Genomic DNA, 14,828 nt, shown 5'->3' on the forward strand with positions numbered 1-14,828 from the left:
TGAGTTTCTAGGTTCTCTTACATGCTTGGAAGTGGGGGAGGGGGGGTATTCAATTGGTTGTCTGCAACCTCACTACTAGATGCCACTAAATTGTACACACTGGTCCTTTAAGAAAACAATCTCACCACAAGGTCCATTTAGTAGCAGTTCTGAAGCTTTTGATCGTATTATATGATCTTAATCAGTCAATGGAGTTTACCCAGTTATCATGGGATTGCAGGTGTTCAAATTAATTTTTTTTTCTTCTTTTTTAAAGTACTTTTAGGACTTCTCATCCATGTTGCCTCAGAGGCTGAGGTTTGATGTTCATTCTTGTCTTTGAAGAAAAAAAATCAGACCACAAGGTCCCTTTAGTATCTGTTCTTGAGGTTCCAGTCATATCAACAATGAAATCTGAACCACAGCTTTTAAACCAATGTGTTTCAGAGAACCTTAAAGTCTTTAAGGTTCCTTAAAGTCTTTAAGGTTCTCCAAAATATAGAAATTTGAACATCTACAGTTCCATGACAACTGGGCAAACTCCATCTTCTGAAGAAGATTTTGTCATATGATCAAAAGCTCCTGAACAGCTATGAAAAGGACCTCATGGGGAAATTACTTTCTCCATTGCTGTTGATCTTTGACCCACAAAACAGTGGCAGAATTAGACTGCTGTCTGACCAGCAAGGTGGCCCTACATGTACATGAAGGATCACGCGTCAAAGGTTCCAGGCGTAGTGTTTTTTTTGCGGCATCCTCACCTGGCTTAGTTGAGATCAGGATTAGCCCACATTGCACGCAGGCAGCACTGACCTGGCCATTATGTCAGTGTCACACTAACCTACAGTGATTGTCTTCAAGGGAACAGGAAATTGGCGCTTTAAATCTTGCCATGCTTTCACAGCACCCACTCTCACACTCGCAGTCATCTAGAGAGAGAGGTATGTACACAAGCAGCCTGTCACCCTTTGCATATGGCACATTTATTTAAGGAAAGAGTAAGAACAGCAACACAATGTGCTCACTCTCCACACGCCTCCAAGTGACCACCCACCACATCCGCACCAACGAAGAGGTGCACCATACAGTGGACCTGCAGGCTGTTGGTTTTGAAATAGTCTCACTGAGATATGTCTTCTGCTATTTAATGCCTCACATACATGTACAATTGAATTTGACAGTTGGTATTTTTAAACGTTCTCACCTACACATTTTTCAGCACCACATCTCCATATACTGAAAGACAAGCTGTTTGCCTTTGGCCTTAGACCTCTGGGATGACCAACAAAGATAGTACTGTATCTTATGTGATAACTATATGTGTTTGTGTGTTCATACTATTATTGCCTCTGCAGCAGTCTCATAATCTCTGCATCATGGCCGCGGGGATTTGCTGAGGATTATGGTTTTCATACCAGCTGCTGGAATTTGTTTTAAACTGAGCGACGTTTGTGGTGAGATAGAGTTTATGGGAGGGATTCCTAATTTGGTGACTGAAGTGATAATGACCGAGGTTATTTATTTATGACCTCTAACCTTTAGGTAAGAGCAGCCGTTTACACATACTGTATATTTGTTAGCACACACGCTAAGGTTATTTCTTGGTCTCAAATGCTTTAAGACAGTCAAAACTTGGAAAGGCTTTGCATTTGTAATTTTTATGGTAAAATTGATCCAAAAATAATAAGACTTTATTTTTGGTGGCTGGTCAAAAATGTCCAGGGGTTGGGGGCTTGCACTGAGGGAAACTTGGATTCATGACCTCAGTATTTCCAGAATCCTGGCTATGGCCCTGGATACTATATTAACATGATGTAAATTACAAACATAGAAAAGTAAAAGAACATTCACACTAAAAGCAGTAAGAATGGAAACTCTCTTTGAACTGTATAAAAGGATGATCAGGCTGCAAATAGAAAACTGAATACAAACAGTAGTAATGGTGCTAGGTGAAAGGTCAGCTGGACACCAAAGTTAATTACCACATTCTGGCATCAACATGTCTATACATATTTTATGCTATCACCAGCAGTTATGCGGGCTTAGGGTGGCTGTAGACAGAAAAATCAGCTTTCCAGCTATTAGAAAATAAACAAACAAGTAATATATTTAAACAAAGCCAGTAATGACAGCAGTATTTCAGATGCAACATTTATGGTCTGAGCTCCTCTGTAATTTCTATAATGCATTCATTGTCTTCTTCACAATTCATATTAATGCTCAGAAATGTGCGTCACTCTTCTGAAACACAAATATATTGCCACTGATTAACTTTAAATGTAGACCTTCATTGTATGTTCAATAAGATATAGTGTGTCAAAGGCAATGGCACAGTTACAAATCCAATTTGTTCTTATTGTGTAATAATCTATGATTAGAGTCTAGGGAAAGTCAGCGTGACACTGACGTTGCCATACAGCAGTCTCTGTATAGGCTAGTTGCTGCTCCTTAATATATTTCCACGGCAGCTGGCCCTTTAACGAGCGCTACTTGGCATTGAAGGTTGAAAAAATGTGAATGAAATCCAGCCATTCATAAAAATAGGACAGTGCTGCGCTGTGATTGGCCAAACAGGACCTAATGCATAATTCATTAGCACCCGGGAGGTCATTGGCTACTCCTATAATGGACAGGGAAAATCGACCAATCAGCGTGTGTCTCTTCGTGCAGCTTGAGCCCAAGGGAAAACCGACCGGGCCATTAACGAAAAGCTCAGTCAAGTTTTGTGAGTCGAAGGAGGAACATCAGTTTATCAGTGCGCAGACGGCTACACGACTATCGACACACGTTGTTTTGTTTTTCTTTGTATCTGTGGACATTTCTACCGCATTTTTTCGGGATAGAGGACGTTTATATACACAAACAAGGTAAGCTGTAATATTTATTTCGGCGAGAACTTGCTTTTATGGAGGCGCGTTATGGCCATAGGCTATATTCCTCTCAGGCTCTTGTAGACTACAAACGAGCTCAACGCCATCTTATTTAAAGATCTTTACTTAGGTAACCATTGTTGTGTTCGCTTATATTTATAAAAATGGACGCCATAGGTCGTATTTAAGCCCCGCGTGCGCTGTGGTTTATCTGCGTGGATATTGGCTTTGGCTTATCAGCGGGGTCAGGCGACTGTTTGTGATTTTTTTTTTTATGAATGGACGGGCCATTTTTTTCCTCCCTCTGTTTCCACACGGATCGAGTTTCACTTCATTGAGAAAAACAAGGGAGAGAAGGGAGGGATGGGTGGGGGAAGGGCGGGGAGGAGGAGTAGAGGGGGTGTCGGGTGATCTTCGTCCCCCAGCGACGGGCCCCCAGCCTCAGCCGAGAAGAAAAAGTATCACCGAAATGTATATTTGTTGTTGAAAGTTGGTCTGAACTTTGATAGTTGACTTTCTTTTATTCCCCAGTGGATGTAAACGTGACAGACTATTAGCTGTATGTGGTAAACTTTTTGGTGCGTTTAGGGACCACATTCTACATTATTAATTCTCTAATATTTCTATAGTCGACGCGGTTGTCATAAAACACTAGTAGATCATTACTGTAGTTGTTTATCATACTAAAGTAACTTTTTGCCTCATATTTAAATACATGTTCTTTTAAAAAATCTGACCACTGGCAGGAAAATTATACTCACTGTTCGCCTTATTTTAACTAATCTTTGTAATTATCAGGTCAGAGCCTTTGAAATTGTTAAATGTTAACTTTCTGCTCTTGATTGACATGTTTTGTGAACGTGGCGCCACATGAACGCACGTACAGTGAGTGCTAATGGTATAAGTGCAATGTGTGCTCGGCGCCTGTAATAATTGCCCAGCAGCTATCCTTTCTTCGTCATCCATTAACAAGAGATAGGGGAGTGAGTCATATCACTCTGCTGAGGGAGAAGTGAGAATAGAAGGCAGTGTTAGTGCCTTGGCTGTATGTTATTGTTGTTTATAGGGAACTTTTGTTGTTTCAAAGTGTGCGCAAGAGCAGGGAGTTCAGCTCCTGCCAATTGTAACAGCATTATTGTCACCCACAATTAAGTTCAAGCTTCTGTAAGGCACTAATTAACTCTTTGAATGGCCTTTTTTTCTGTCTAGTACGAGGAGCTTTGCTTTGTAGTACACACCACAGACTCCAAGGGTGAGGACTCATCTTTCCCGAGTCTTTTACTCAAAATCTCCAAGCTGATTATAGTGGAAAGTGCCCACAGATGGCCAGTGAGCTTATATAACTGTATTACATGTGTTCCATTATGACGCTGTGTTTACACTACTTCCTCTAACTCTGCATGGCTCAGTTCAAAGAGCTGTTTGTTGTTAAATAAAGGGCTGAGAGAAGATGGTGGCCAGTGTGACCTCAAAAATGACAATAGAGGTTAACTCAGTCTGACAAAAAAAAAACTCTTCTTATTGCATTATTTTTGGTCTGCGCTCTCATGCTGTGCTTCCTGCTACGGAGGTATTATACAGCTCATTTTGAAGCCTTGTAACAACTGCTGTATGTGTCCTCTTCCAATTTTGTGTTCTCCAGTGACCCACAAAGCGACCCAGGCGCTGTCGCTTTAAAGCGAACACCTCCCCCTCCCCCCCCAATATCGGAGCCCCCAATCACCCAGATAACATGGACGGATTCTATGACCAGCAAGTCCCATTTATGGTCCCACCCAGTGTAAGTGGACACATGCCAGCCTTGAACATCACATCCTCACATTCAACCCATGGCTCCTTATTATGGATGGAGCTCCTTGTGGTCACTGTAGATCACTGTGCATTTATTTGAATGGCAGACCTATTCATAGTACACTTTATATACCATCTGCATTGACCACAAGGAGGGAAGTGACATCTTCCTGACATTTTCTACATCTTCTCCTTTCCAACAGCACAAGTCTCATGTAGAGGAACCATCTCACAACAGGCCTCTGAACGACAGGAAAAGGAAATTTGTCGACACAGAACTCGCCCAGGACACAGAAGGTACGTCGCTGATGTGAATGAACGGAACAAGTGCATATTTTCGATGCCGCTACAATACGTGGGAGGTGTATCCCTGTAATTACTGTGTTTTAACTTGTAATTAGATTCACAATGAAATCAGGAACCTCTGCTCAGTATCTTTCACATCTTGATTTTGCAGAACTCTTCCAAGACCTCAGTCAACTGCAAGAGATCTGGATTGCAGAAGGTGAGTTCTACAGTTATTTTATTTTATCCTCCAGAAGAAGTGTTTTTATGTTTATCTGCCTGTTGGCATAAGAAGGTTGAGTCCTTCATCTGTTAAACAAGGCAGTGGATTTATTCTGTTTTTTGAAAGCTACACATTTTACTTCTAATATACATCCACTACAAGAGTGTGTTTTTGTAATGTTGAGGAAACATCTCTTATCTTTTGGTCCTTTGTTTCTAAATGGTGAACGAGTTGAAATTGGGCAAGTTTTGGAGATTGAAGATTAACTTGACGAGAATGTGAAACATTCCTATTTTTGTGTTAGCAATTAGAGCAAGAAGAGCAAAGTCCTACACATGAGAAACTGCTGACCAAGACTGTTTTTGTCTTACCCAAAAACACTAAAAACAGCTTTCAACAGTTGCTCACCTCCTCCTTTTCTCTGTTGGATTACTCTTTTTAAACATTTTTAATGTTTAAGATACTCTACAAGAAACTAACCAGCAGATTTTTATTATTTTACTTTCCGTTGTTTCGCCTTTTTGCCCACACTTTTCTGGCACATAAAGGTGTTAAGCTGATAGCTATAAAGAGCTCTAAAGGGGTCCGTGGTTGCTTTTTCTCACTTGTGCGACTCTCTCCTTTATCTTCACAGCCCAGGTGCCTGATGACGAGCAGTTTGTCCCAGATTTCCAGTCGGATAGCTGTGAGTACTTCTATTGTTCAACTCTGATTATTGTTAGTCTGTATGTGTCCCCTGAAGGGATTCTGTAACTGCCTTTTTAAAAAATATCAGTCAACCCCCGGTCATGATTAGGATGTTTTATCCTTGCCTGGCTCCAGACCTCTGCATTGCTGCCCACATCTATGATTTTTTTTTTTGAAATAGCAGTAGCAATTCAGGCTGAATATCAGGGTAGGTTTTGCAGCAGTGCATCAGAATTATGCACCACTATGACAACTGTATTCACTTTTTTTTTTTTAATTTGAGGAAAAAAGTGCTTATTCTTTATGAGTTACTGTCCCTGACCAGACGTCCAGGTCACTCCTCTTTTATTAAGATTTCTTCATCCTGCCGATGACAAACACAATTCATTGTCTTCCAAACACAGCTTTGGGAAAGAGCTCTCTCTCTCTCTCTCCCTCTCTCTCTCTCTCCCTCTCCACCATTTTGAGTTTAATCAGCCGATTGGCATGGGGCATCACATGAGCCAAGCTCCTAATCTGATTTCACACTTTCCCGCACTCGGGCCCTGCTGCTGGAGTGGGCTAGATTCCAGTGGATAGGACAGCTCCAGAGCTGCCTGTCTGCCTGTTTCACTCCTGCTCCCCCAAAAACTCACATCCCCAACATGCTCCTGTTTGTCTCTGTGTATCGTCTTTAGGCTGCAACAGAGGGATGTATTTGAATTATGCCCAATGGAGCATTTTATGACCCCCCACCCCCCACCCTCCCCTCTGTCTTTCTGAGTTTATGTTTTCGTCTGATGCGTAGGAGGTGGAGACAGGGTGTGGTTGCTGCCTGTCTTTGTCAGGGCTGCCTTTTAAATCTTGGTTAATGTGGAACAGTGAGCTGCAGACTGACCACCAGCCTGCAGTCCTGCAACATATTATTGAGGTGAATGCATTGAGATGTACAGTATGTTCTTGTAGACAGGGGCCCATTAAAGGTTGTGTGTATATGTAGTCAGCTCACTGTAAAGAGTGTTTGTGGTATAGTGCTTAACCTTGTGCTTACAGTATGGTGTGTGTGTGTATATTTGGGGCTATGTGTGAGTTTGGCAATTGCTACTGTTGCCAGGCTGCAGGCCATTCTCTCTTACAACTTGCCTATTCACCAAGCCCAGATTTGCCGATATGAGCTACACAGTCAGTTGGACATCACATGGTGAAGCACTCGTTCCCTTACCCAGGCTTGAACTATATATAATTTGCTCCGGAGTAGAGAGGGCGCTCTCAGTTTATAGGAGATATGTGATGGGTATGAGTTTGCATGTAGGCAGCCTGTCTGTTAATCTACCCCCTTGCACCAGTTCAGAGTAAAAGATGCCTAATCTCCTCATTATTTACTTTTCTCTCTGTGTGAGGAATCTCACTTGAGCCATTAGGGTTTCACAGCGCACACAGGGAAGCTCACGTGCCCATTGTTAGCTCTACTTAGGTCCATCAGCACCCTTGGTGATTTATTTGGCTCCCGCTCCTCTGTGCCCAGGGATCTAGTTTCTGCTTGGCTATTATGTGGCGCCCCGGAAACTGCAGCCGATACTCAGAAAGCTGCAGCTAGTGTCTAATGGTTACAGCACGGGAGAAGAAAATCATTCAGCACCATTAGATTACAGCCACACTGATTCATGGGTATTGGTATTGGCCTGCCCTAATGGAAATCAGACGAGAAGTTTGATAGCTTTTGTGTGTATAGTGCAGTTAGTATCTTGCTACCTACAGTAGCAGTGCTAGATAGATGGTTGTTTTCAGAGAGCGGAGTCGACCATCATTAAGGCAGATGATAAATAGCTGCTAAGTGGCTCTGTCAGTCGGGGGAATACGCAGACATTGTCCAAGCATCCGTTTATCCATCAGTTCTAAATGTGGTTAAGATAACTGCTGTACTTCTGTTTATGGATTCAATTACATTGGTGATATCTGGAGTTTATCTAATGCACTCAATCGTGTTGTTTCTCTGTGTGTCTCCTTCTATTTAGTGATGTTTCATGGCCCGCCACCAGCCAAGATCAAACGAGAGCTGACTCCCTCCAAAGAGCTTTCTCCCTGCCACCAGGAGAGGAGTCCCATGCCCTACGGAGAGAAGTGCCTTTACAGCTACAGGTACAGCTCTGCTCATACCAAGACAATAAAAGCACCCGCAGGATAGCGTATCGATTATCCCTCTCTGATTGATGTCGCCTCATCTCTTTATCCACAGTGCCTGTGACAGGAAGCCCACTCCTGGGTTCAAGCCATTAACTCCTCCCTCCACACCAGTCTCTCCTTGCGGCCCCACCAGCACAGCAGGAACGCACCCACTGAGCGAGCAGACCCCTCCCCCTCATCCCCATGTAGCCAATCCGAATCCAGGGCAGCATCCAGTGCGCGTACAACAGCCAATAACAACGAGTGCAGGCCCACCCAACCAGCAAGCACTCCCAGTCCACAGCCACAGCCCGCCCTTCGCCGTGCCCTGTGCGCTGATCAGCCAGGATGCCAACAACTTCACACCTGAGCACAGGTGAGCGACTCCACGCAGAGCTGAGCCTCCTTAGCCAGCTGTGAGACATTTGTTGTCAGTGTTTCATTAAGTGTCCGAAATACTTAATCACACCGTCTCGCCTCTTCCCCCTTCGTGTTTAGGTTCCAGAGGCAGATGTCAGAGCCATGTCTACCTTTTCCCCCGTCAGAGAGTCAAGGGCGCCCTCAGTTCTTGCCGCAGCCCCCCAGCAACAGTAACAACAGTCTGCCACGTGAAGGCCGGCCACCGTACCACCGGCAGATGTCAGAGCCCCTGGTGGCCGTGCCTCCCCAGGGTTTCAAGCAGGAGCTCATCGACCCACGATACACCGAGCAGGGCGTCCCCACCATGGGCCCCCCGGGTCCACCCCCGTGCCCGCCACGTCAGGCTGCTTTCCATCCAATGGCCATCAAGCCGGAGCCTCGTGACTTCTGCTTTGATTCTGGTGAGTAGCGAAGCTATTTGAAGATCGGTTCCTAATATGAGTTGAGATGAGTCCTCCAGATGTCCCCGCGGAACTTTCTGCATCCCCCCCCCCCCCCCCCCCCCTCTTTCTCATTGAGCGAGGAAGTCCCTAGCTAGCTGTGTGAAAGTAATTGTCCAGGGCCGTGTGTAAGTAGAGCAGGCAGAGGGTGAGGAATGTGCCCAGCCATGTTTGTTCTGGCGACTGACACATGACTGTGAGTTTTAGCATGCAGCAGAGGCCTGGGCACACACAGGTGCTCTTTTCACACGCACACACACACACACTCTCAAAGCCTGATCTGCATCACTCCTCCCAAGTCACGCCGGTAAAGTAAAAGTGGGTCTTTTAGCTCAGCCTAAGCCTCTAAGGGCAAAAAGTAAATGGGTCATCCAGCCAGGTGCAGAAAACCTCTTCACTGAGCCTACCTGGAATAGATCTAGGCCAGTACCCCCAGAGGACTTAATGACCTGCAGCGCGGCGAGTTGATCATAAAGTAAAAGCCTGGAAATTCTCTGCTTGATTGTGCAGGATACCCAAGGGCCCGAACAGTGTCAGTCCTCTCCAAAAAGCCTTGGTAAACAGCAAAGGCAGAAATGCTGTTTACTCACATGGCATAAATCAAACAAGCAAGAGCGACTGTTGGTACATTGTTTGATCCTAACGCCCACACACCCAGCTGTTGTCCCTGCTCTGCTGCATTAACATCCTCATTTCATGAAATGCTGCAACTTTTTTTTTAAAATTTATCTTTTCTCGCACACTCTCTCTCGTATACTCTCATTCCTTTTCTGCGTGGTGGGTGACCGGCTGGCCGGTCAGTGATGTAATGACAAATCCTCTTAGCTTCTTATGGCCTTTAAATACCTACGTCACAGGCCTAGCATCTCTAGATGGATGGAGGATGCGCATGTTCAGCATACTGACGTGGGACATATTGTTCCCCCAGTGTTGGTGGTCTACAGACTGTGCCAAAACCATTGATGTAGATCTAAAGCCCCAATTTGAATCCATGCACGTGTTTCTTTGATTCCCTCTTTTTTTTTTCTCTCTCTCTCTGCTTGCATGGTAAGACTCTTTCCTCAAGTGAGGACAAGAAGGGGCAGAGACTTGAGGAAACACTTCGCTCAAGATTGATCTCTGGTTGTCTTATCAGTAGACAGGAAACAGAAATAATGGCTGAGGGTGGAGGGGTTGGTATGCACCGCAGAGACACTGTGAACGGAAGACAGGCCTTGACCCCTCAGGGGGGAGGACTGCTATAACTTGATTGTCATTGAGATTTAATACAGCAGCCATGGTGCTAATCCTGTTTAAAGGCTTGGTAGACATGCGAGGGATGTTGTGTGCTGTGCAGGGTACTCAGATCTGGGCTTTAGTCCACTCCAGTGTGTGTGTGAGAGAGAGAGAGAGAGAGAGAGAGAGAGAGAGAGAGAGAGAGAGACTGGGCAGCTGTTGGAGCTACAGAACATGGCCAGTGACTGGACAGAAAAACAACTTTTCTTCCTATTCTATATATTTATCAATATGACTTCACACACTAATATAGCTTGGACTGTACAAAGTGAAGATACTATATCAAAGCTATGTATCTTTATACACAGTGGCACTGGTCCAAATATATCTGTCAGCTGCGAGGTGGATTTTGATGTATTGCACATTTGATATGACAGTGAGGTTGGGATGTCTCTGGTCTAAATTTACACACCCATCTTCTTTGTTTACAGAAGTGCCTAACTGTCAGTCATCATTTGGGAGAGCGGGGAGCTTCTACCAAAATAACCATGAAAGTAAGTTCAGATTATTTTGTTGTTTTTGTCTTTTTCATCTCTCGGGTGTATGAATAATTTCATTAGTGAAGTCTTTGTGACCCTGAGCCGTGTGACTTATTGAGCTGCTGAAAGCTCAGCATGGGTGACTGCCGGGCGAAAGAATAGCGGTCAGCAGCATTCAAATGACAGCTCAAGGGGAAGTGAATCTATCAATGAATCCTGTGTAGCCGCTCCACACATACAGTACATTTCTCACATCAGCAGCTCGCAGAAGCTCAGCACAGTACAAGCTTCCACTCTTGGGAAGCTGCCTAGCTATTTAGCTTTGGATTACTGGGTAGAGCGTGGCCACTGGCCTTCGTCTCAGAGCAACAGCCTGTTTCCCACGCTCTATATGCTCTTACACTCCTATCTTATTAACTCTGCTTTTCTGTCTTTTTTTTTTTTTTTCTTCAAGGCTTCTCCTTTGACAGAGATCCTCACCTGTACTTTGATGATACCTGTGTGGTCCCCGAAAGATTAGAAGGTGAGACTCAAGAAACTTTCAATATTAAGTACTAGATATTGTATCCTCATAAAGTGGGCCACTGTGAGCGTTTTCTGAGTCCAGTCTTTTGACTGCTCATGGTGCATAATGAACAGCGAGTCCACTTCACAGTTACCATCTGGCAGGAATGTCTCACCACACTGTGGCCGTGGTGGAGTACAGAGCTGACTGACACTTTTTTCTCTCTCTTTTTCCTCTTCTGCCTCTTTGTATCTTTCTATACTCCCTCCTCTATCCTTTTCCCTCCTCTTCCACTCGCAGGTAAAGTAAAACAGGAACCCTCTGTCTATCGAGATGGACCCCCCTACCAGCGTCGTGGCTCCCTGCAGCTCTGGCAGTTCCTGGTCACTTTGCTGGATGACCCGGCTAATGGCCACTTCATTGCCTGGACCGGTCGTGGCATGGAGTTCAAACTCATTGAGCCTGAGGAGGTCAGTCCCTGCTGTCAACTACTGCACTCGTGTTTTCTGACTAGTTTTATGCACATAAACATTTTCCATTTGCACTACTTAGTTTGTAATCTATCTCTGTGTGTCTCTTTTGGCCTTAGGTGGCTCGTCGCTGGGGCATCCAGAAGAACAGACCGGCCATGAACTACGACAAGCTGAGCCGCTCCCTGCGTTACTACTACGAGAAGGGCATCATGCAGAAGGTAAAGGCACGTTCACCCTTTTCTTTTCTTTCCCTCCACCCTCTTTCCCAAGCATTCTGTGTGCGAAATGGGGCTAAAATAGTGATATTTGATTACAAGTGTAAGGGTGTAGGGTATAGCAGTTGCTAACAAGTGCCAGTGAATCCAAGCCCACAGGCTTCATCTCCCCTTCTACTAAATACATTAGTCTATTTATATTATGTTATGGTGCTTAAAGCCTGAGATTTCCAACCAATCAGAACAAGTCTCAAATTTGACCTGAAAATTAGAGTATGGGTGGATACGTCAGATTATGGGAAGTCAAGGAAACTAAACATGGTTCACAAATATGCGTGCACTCAAAATCCACAAGAAGTATTAACCAAAGAAGTTTCATGTGATTTAAATATGTTTTTTTTTTCTGACCTCTGCTTCCCAGGTTGCTGGTGAGAGGTACGTGTACAAGTTCGTGTGCGATCCCGAGGCTCTCTTCTCCATGGCCTTCCCCGACAACCAGAGGCCCAACCTGAAGGCCGACCCGGATAGCCTGCCGGGGCTGGACGACGACACTGTGCCCCTCACCCATTACGACGACACCGCTCCCTATCTGCTGGACGCTGGGGAGCAGTGCGTGGCAGGCTTGCCCTTCCCAGACGGCTACGGCTACTAACATGCAGCGGGGTCCTGATGCACAACACACATGTACACGCAAACACTCCCAAAGTCTCTCAACGCCCACTCTTAAAATCCAGAGCTGGAACTGCTGAGCAGCTTGGAGGGAAAACCTTGCGCTCTCCTCCTCCCTGGAAAAACCGTCTTACAGACTAAAACTCTCAAAGCTCCCCAGCTAAGAATGAATGAGGGAAAAACCTGCGACAGCTTTTCTACTGCACCATCATATGAGAGAGAGCAAGAGAAAGGGAGAGGGTTGTGAAACCAGTGGCGGTGTACTGGACTCGGTAGCTCTGCCCACCTTACAAGCTTCATGAAGTAAGGCAAGGAGGCTGCTGCTGATATGGAGACCAAACGAAGCAAGAAGGCCTCGGGCCGCCAACTTTAAATGAACTGACAGACCCCCCCTTTGTACAAGACTGCGAGAGTTGTTACATTTTTGATTTTGTGACAATCTGATTTTCTTAAAAAACAATCAAATAACAGAGAGAAATCTTTTAAAATCTAATGAGATATTCTAAATGCAGCACTATTCTATAGTTGCCTTTTTTGGGTCCCCCCATTTTTATGTCACCACATCTTAACTATAAGATCCGTGAAAGGGCTTTAATTTCTCAAACATGGATTGACAAAAAAAAAAAAAAAACACACACACAACATATTCTGAACCCACAAATCAGCTTCTTTTCTGTAGATATGATGACAATTTTTTTTTTAATATGCCAGCTGTTCCACAATTTTGTTGAGACTTTAGAGACCCAGAGCTCTCAGGATCCTGGGGTGTCGCTGTACTTCAGGCTAGTCTGTTGGGCTGCTCTCTCGTGTAAATGTTGTGTTCTTTAATCGTTCTGCCCGTGTACGAGATTGTATCTGCTTCCCCTTTAGAGACTGCACCCCACAGCGGGAGCCCACAGTCTTTACAGTACATGTCTGTTCATCACTGCTGGGTCCTTTTTTATTGGTCAAGTTTAGGGATGATTAGCACTCCATCTCCTCCATTTCAAAAGGGATGCATATGCAAGTACATATTTTCCCAGAGGTGTTGATAATTCATGAGAGCCGAAGAAGTTATTATGTATGATAAATGGTCACATTGCTCCTTTTTTTTGTATTTCTGTCTGGGTGCTTAATGTTTCCTCGGCAGTGTACTAGTACCTCTGATGCACCAGTATGGCAGGAGCATCAGGACGTTGCATGCAAAAAAAAAAAAAGAAAGGTGTGAAATTTGACACCTTCTTTTGGACACAATCACAAGTTGTCAACAGGAGACCTCTGCTTCTCTTTGCATGGTGTAATCACTCAAGACTGTGTGTCCACTAACATATCGCTTTACTGTCTTTGGACAAAGAAGATATTTGTGATATTCTCTGCATTTTTTTTTTTTTTTTGTGTTCATTATCTGTGTTTCTGAATGGGGGCAAAGACAAACTTATATAAAGTATATATTTTTGCTATAAGGCTGCATTTGTTTTGATTTTAATGTATAAGCTGTATAGTTCTGGCTCTAATAGACATGTACCTTTTTAAAAAAAAAAAAAAAAAACAATCCTCAGTCTTTATGACGCTACTACTGCAGACTGTTTCTTTAAGAGGCCTCTGTATTGGGTTGGAGAATAGATGAGAAGATGTTTTTATCTGGGTTGTAAACTATGTGTGTGAAGGCCAGAGTTCCAGCAAAGGCTGCACTGAAGACACACGTTATATCATGGGATCCACCCCAGGCACAGGGATTGTCTGCACTTGTATAGGCTTCAGTCCCCTCCCCTCACAATGTGTTTCTTACACTGCTGAGTTTATGATAATCTGTACTGGGTACAATAAACAGTCCTCTATGCTTCACTGCCTGCAGTCATGGTGTGTTTCATCATTTTCTCTTCCACCTCTCCCCCTCTAGCTTGCAGTCAGTCAGCTGACTGGCTGCTGTGGTCTGGCAGTCACTGTGCTTGACCTGACTGATTTCTGAGTCACATGCTTATACTGACTCTTTCTGACACATTTCTAGGTAAATGATTACTCTTCTTTAACCCTTGGCAAATGTGCTTAAGGAATGTCTGGGAAGCTGTGTACAAAAAAAAAACTCCCTCTATTTGCTTCATTTTCTTAACACTTTAATTAGTGCTTAAGCTCATTCAAGTAAGCCTTCTTTAATTAGTCCACACGAGGAACATTTGATTTACATTTGGGTGTCTTTGAGGCACAAAGACAAGGCTACATAGTTTAACTGTAGTTTTGGAATCACTGAACATTAAACAAAATCTGCTCACTGCTTTTGTCTGCTGTGAACACATACTGCACAGTAGCTGAGTGTAGGAAAAGATTGACTATTTTAATATTTATGGGTTCTTTAATGTTCTCATGGTCAAGTGAGACTCATTAGTAAATAATTCACA

At 44.1% G+C, this 14,828-nt stretch overlaps 1 protein-coding gene across 2 annotated transcripts; it reads left to right on the plus strand.

Annotated features, from left to right (window-relative positions):
- The first annotated feature begins 2,685 nt into the window (after window positions 1-2,685).
- On the plus strand, window positions 2,686-14,277 carry etv5a (ETS variant transcription factor 5a). 2 transcript variants are annotated; one of them, XM_067604227.1, is made up of 13 exons: window positions 2,686-2,846; window positions 4,492-4,629; window positions 4,844-4,937; window positions 5,098-5,145; window positions 5,783-5,833; window positions 7,830-7,953; window positions 8,051-8,353; window positions 8,476-8,798; window positions 10,544-10,606; window positions 11,046-11,114; window positions 11,397-11,566; window positions 11,686-11,793; window positions 12,206-14,277. In XM_067604227.1, exons 2-13 carry the CDS (start codon window positions 4,582-4,584, stop codon window positions 12,434-12,436), a joined length of 1,632 nt encoding a protein of 543 aa, XP_067460328.1. In that variant the 5' UTR covers window positions 2,686-2,846; window positions 4,492-4,581; the 3' UTR covers window positions 12,437-14,277. The 2 variants fall into 2 exon arrangements, with proteins under 2 accessions (XP_067460328.1, XP_067460329.1); XM_067604228.1 differs by having other exon boundaries at window positions 11,686-11,787.
- The last annotated feature ends 551 nt before the right edge of the window (window positions 14,278-14,828 follow it).

This window comes from Thunnus thynnus, chromosome 11 (genome assembly GCF_963924715.1).
Source record: "Thunnus thynnus chromosome 11, fThuThy2.1, whole genome shotgun sequence".
NCBI classification, from domain to species: Eukaryota; Metazoa; Chordata; class Actinopteri; order Scombriformes; family Scombridae; genus Thunnus; species Thunnus thynnus.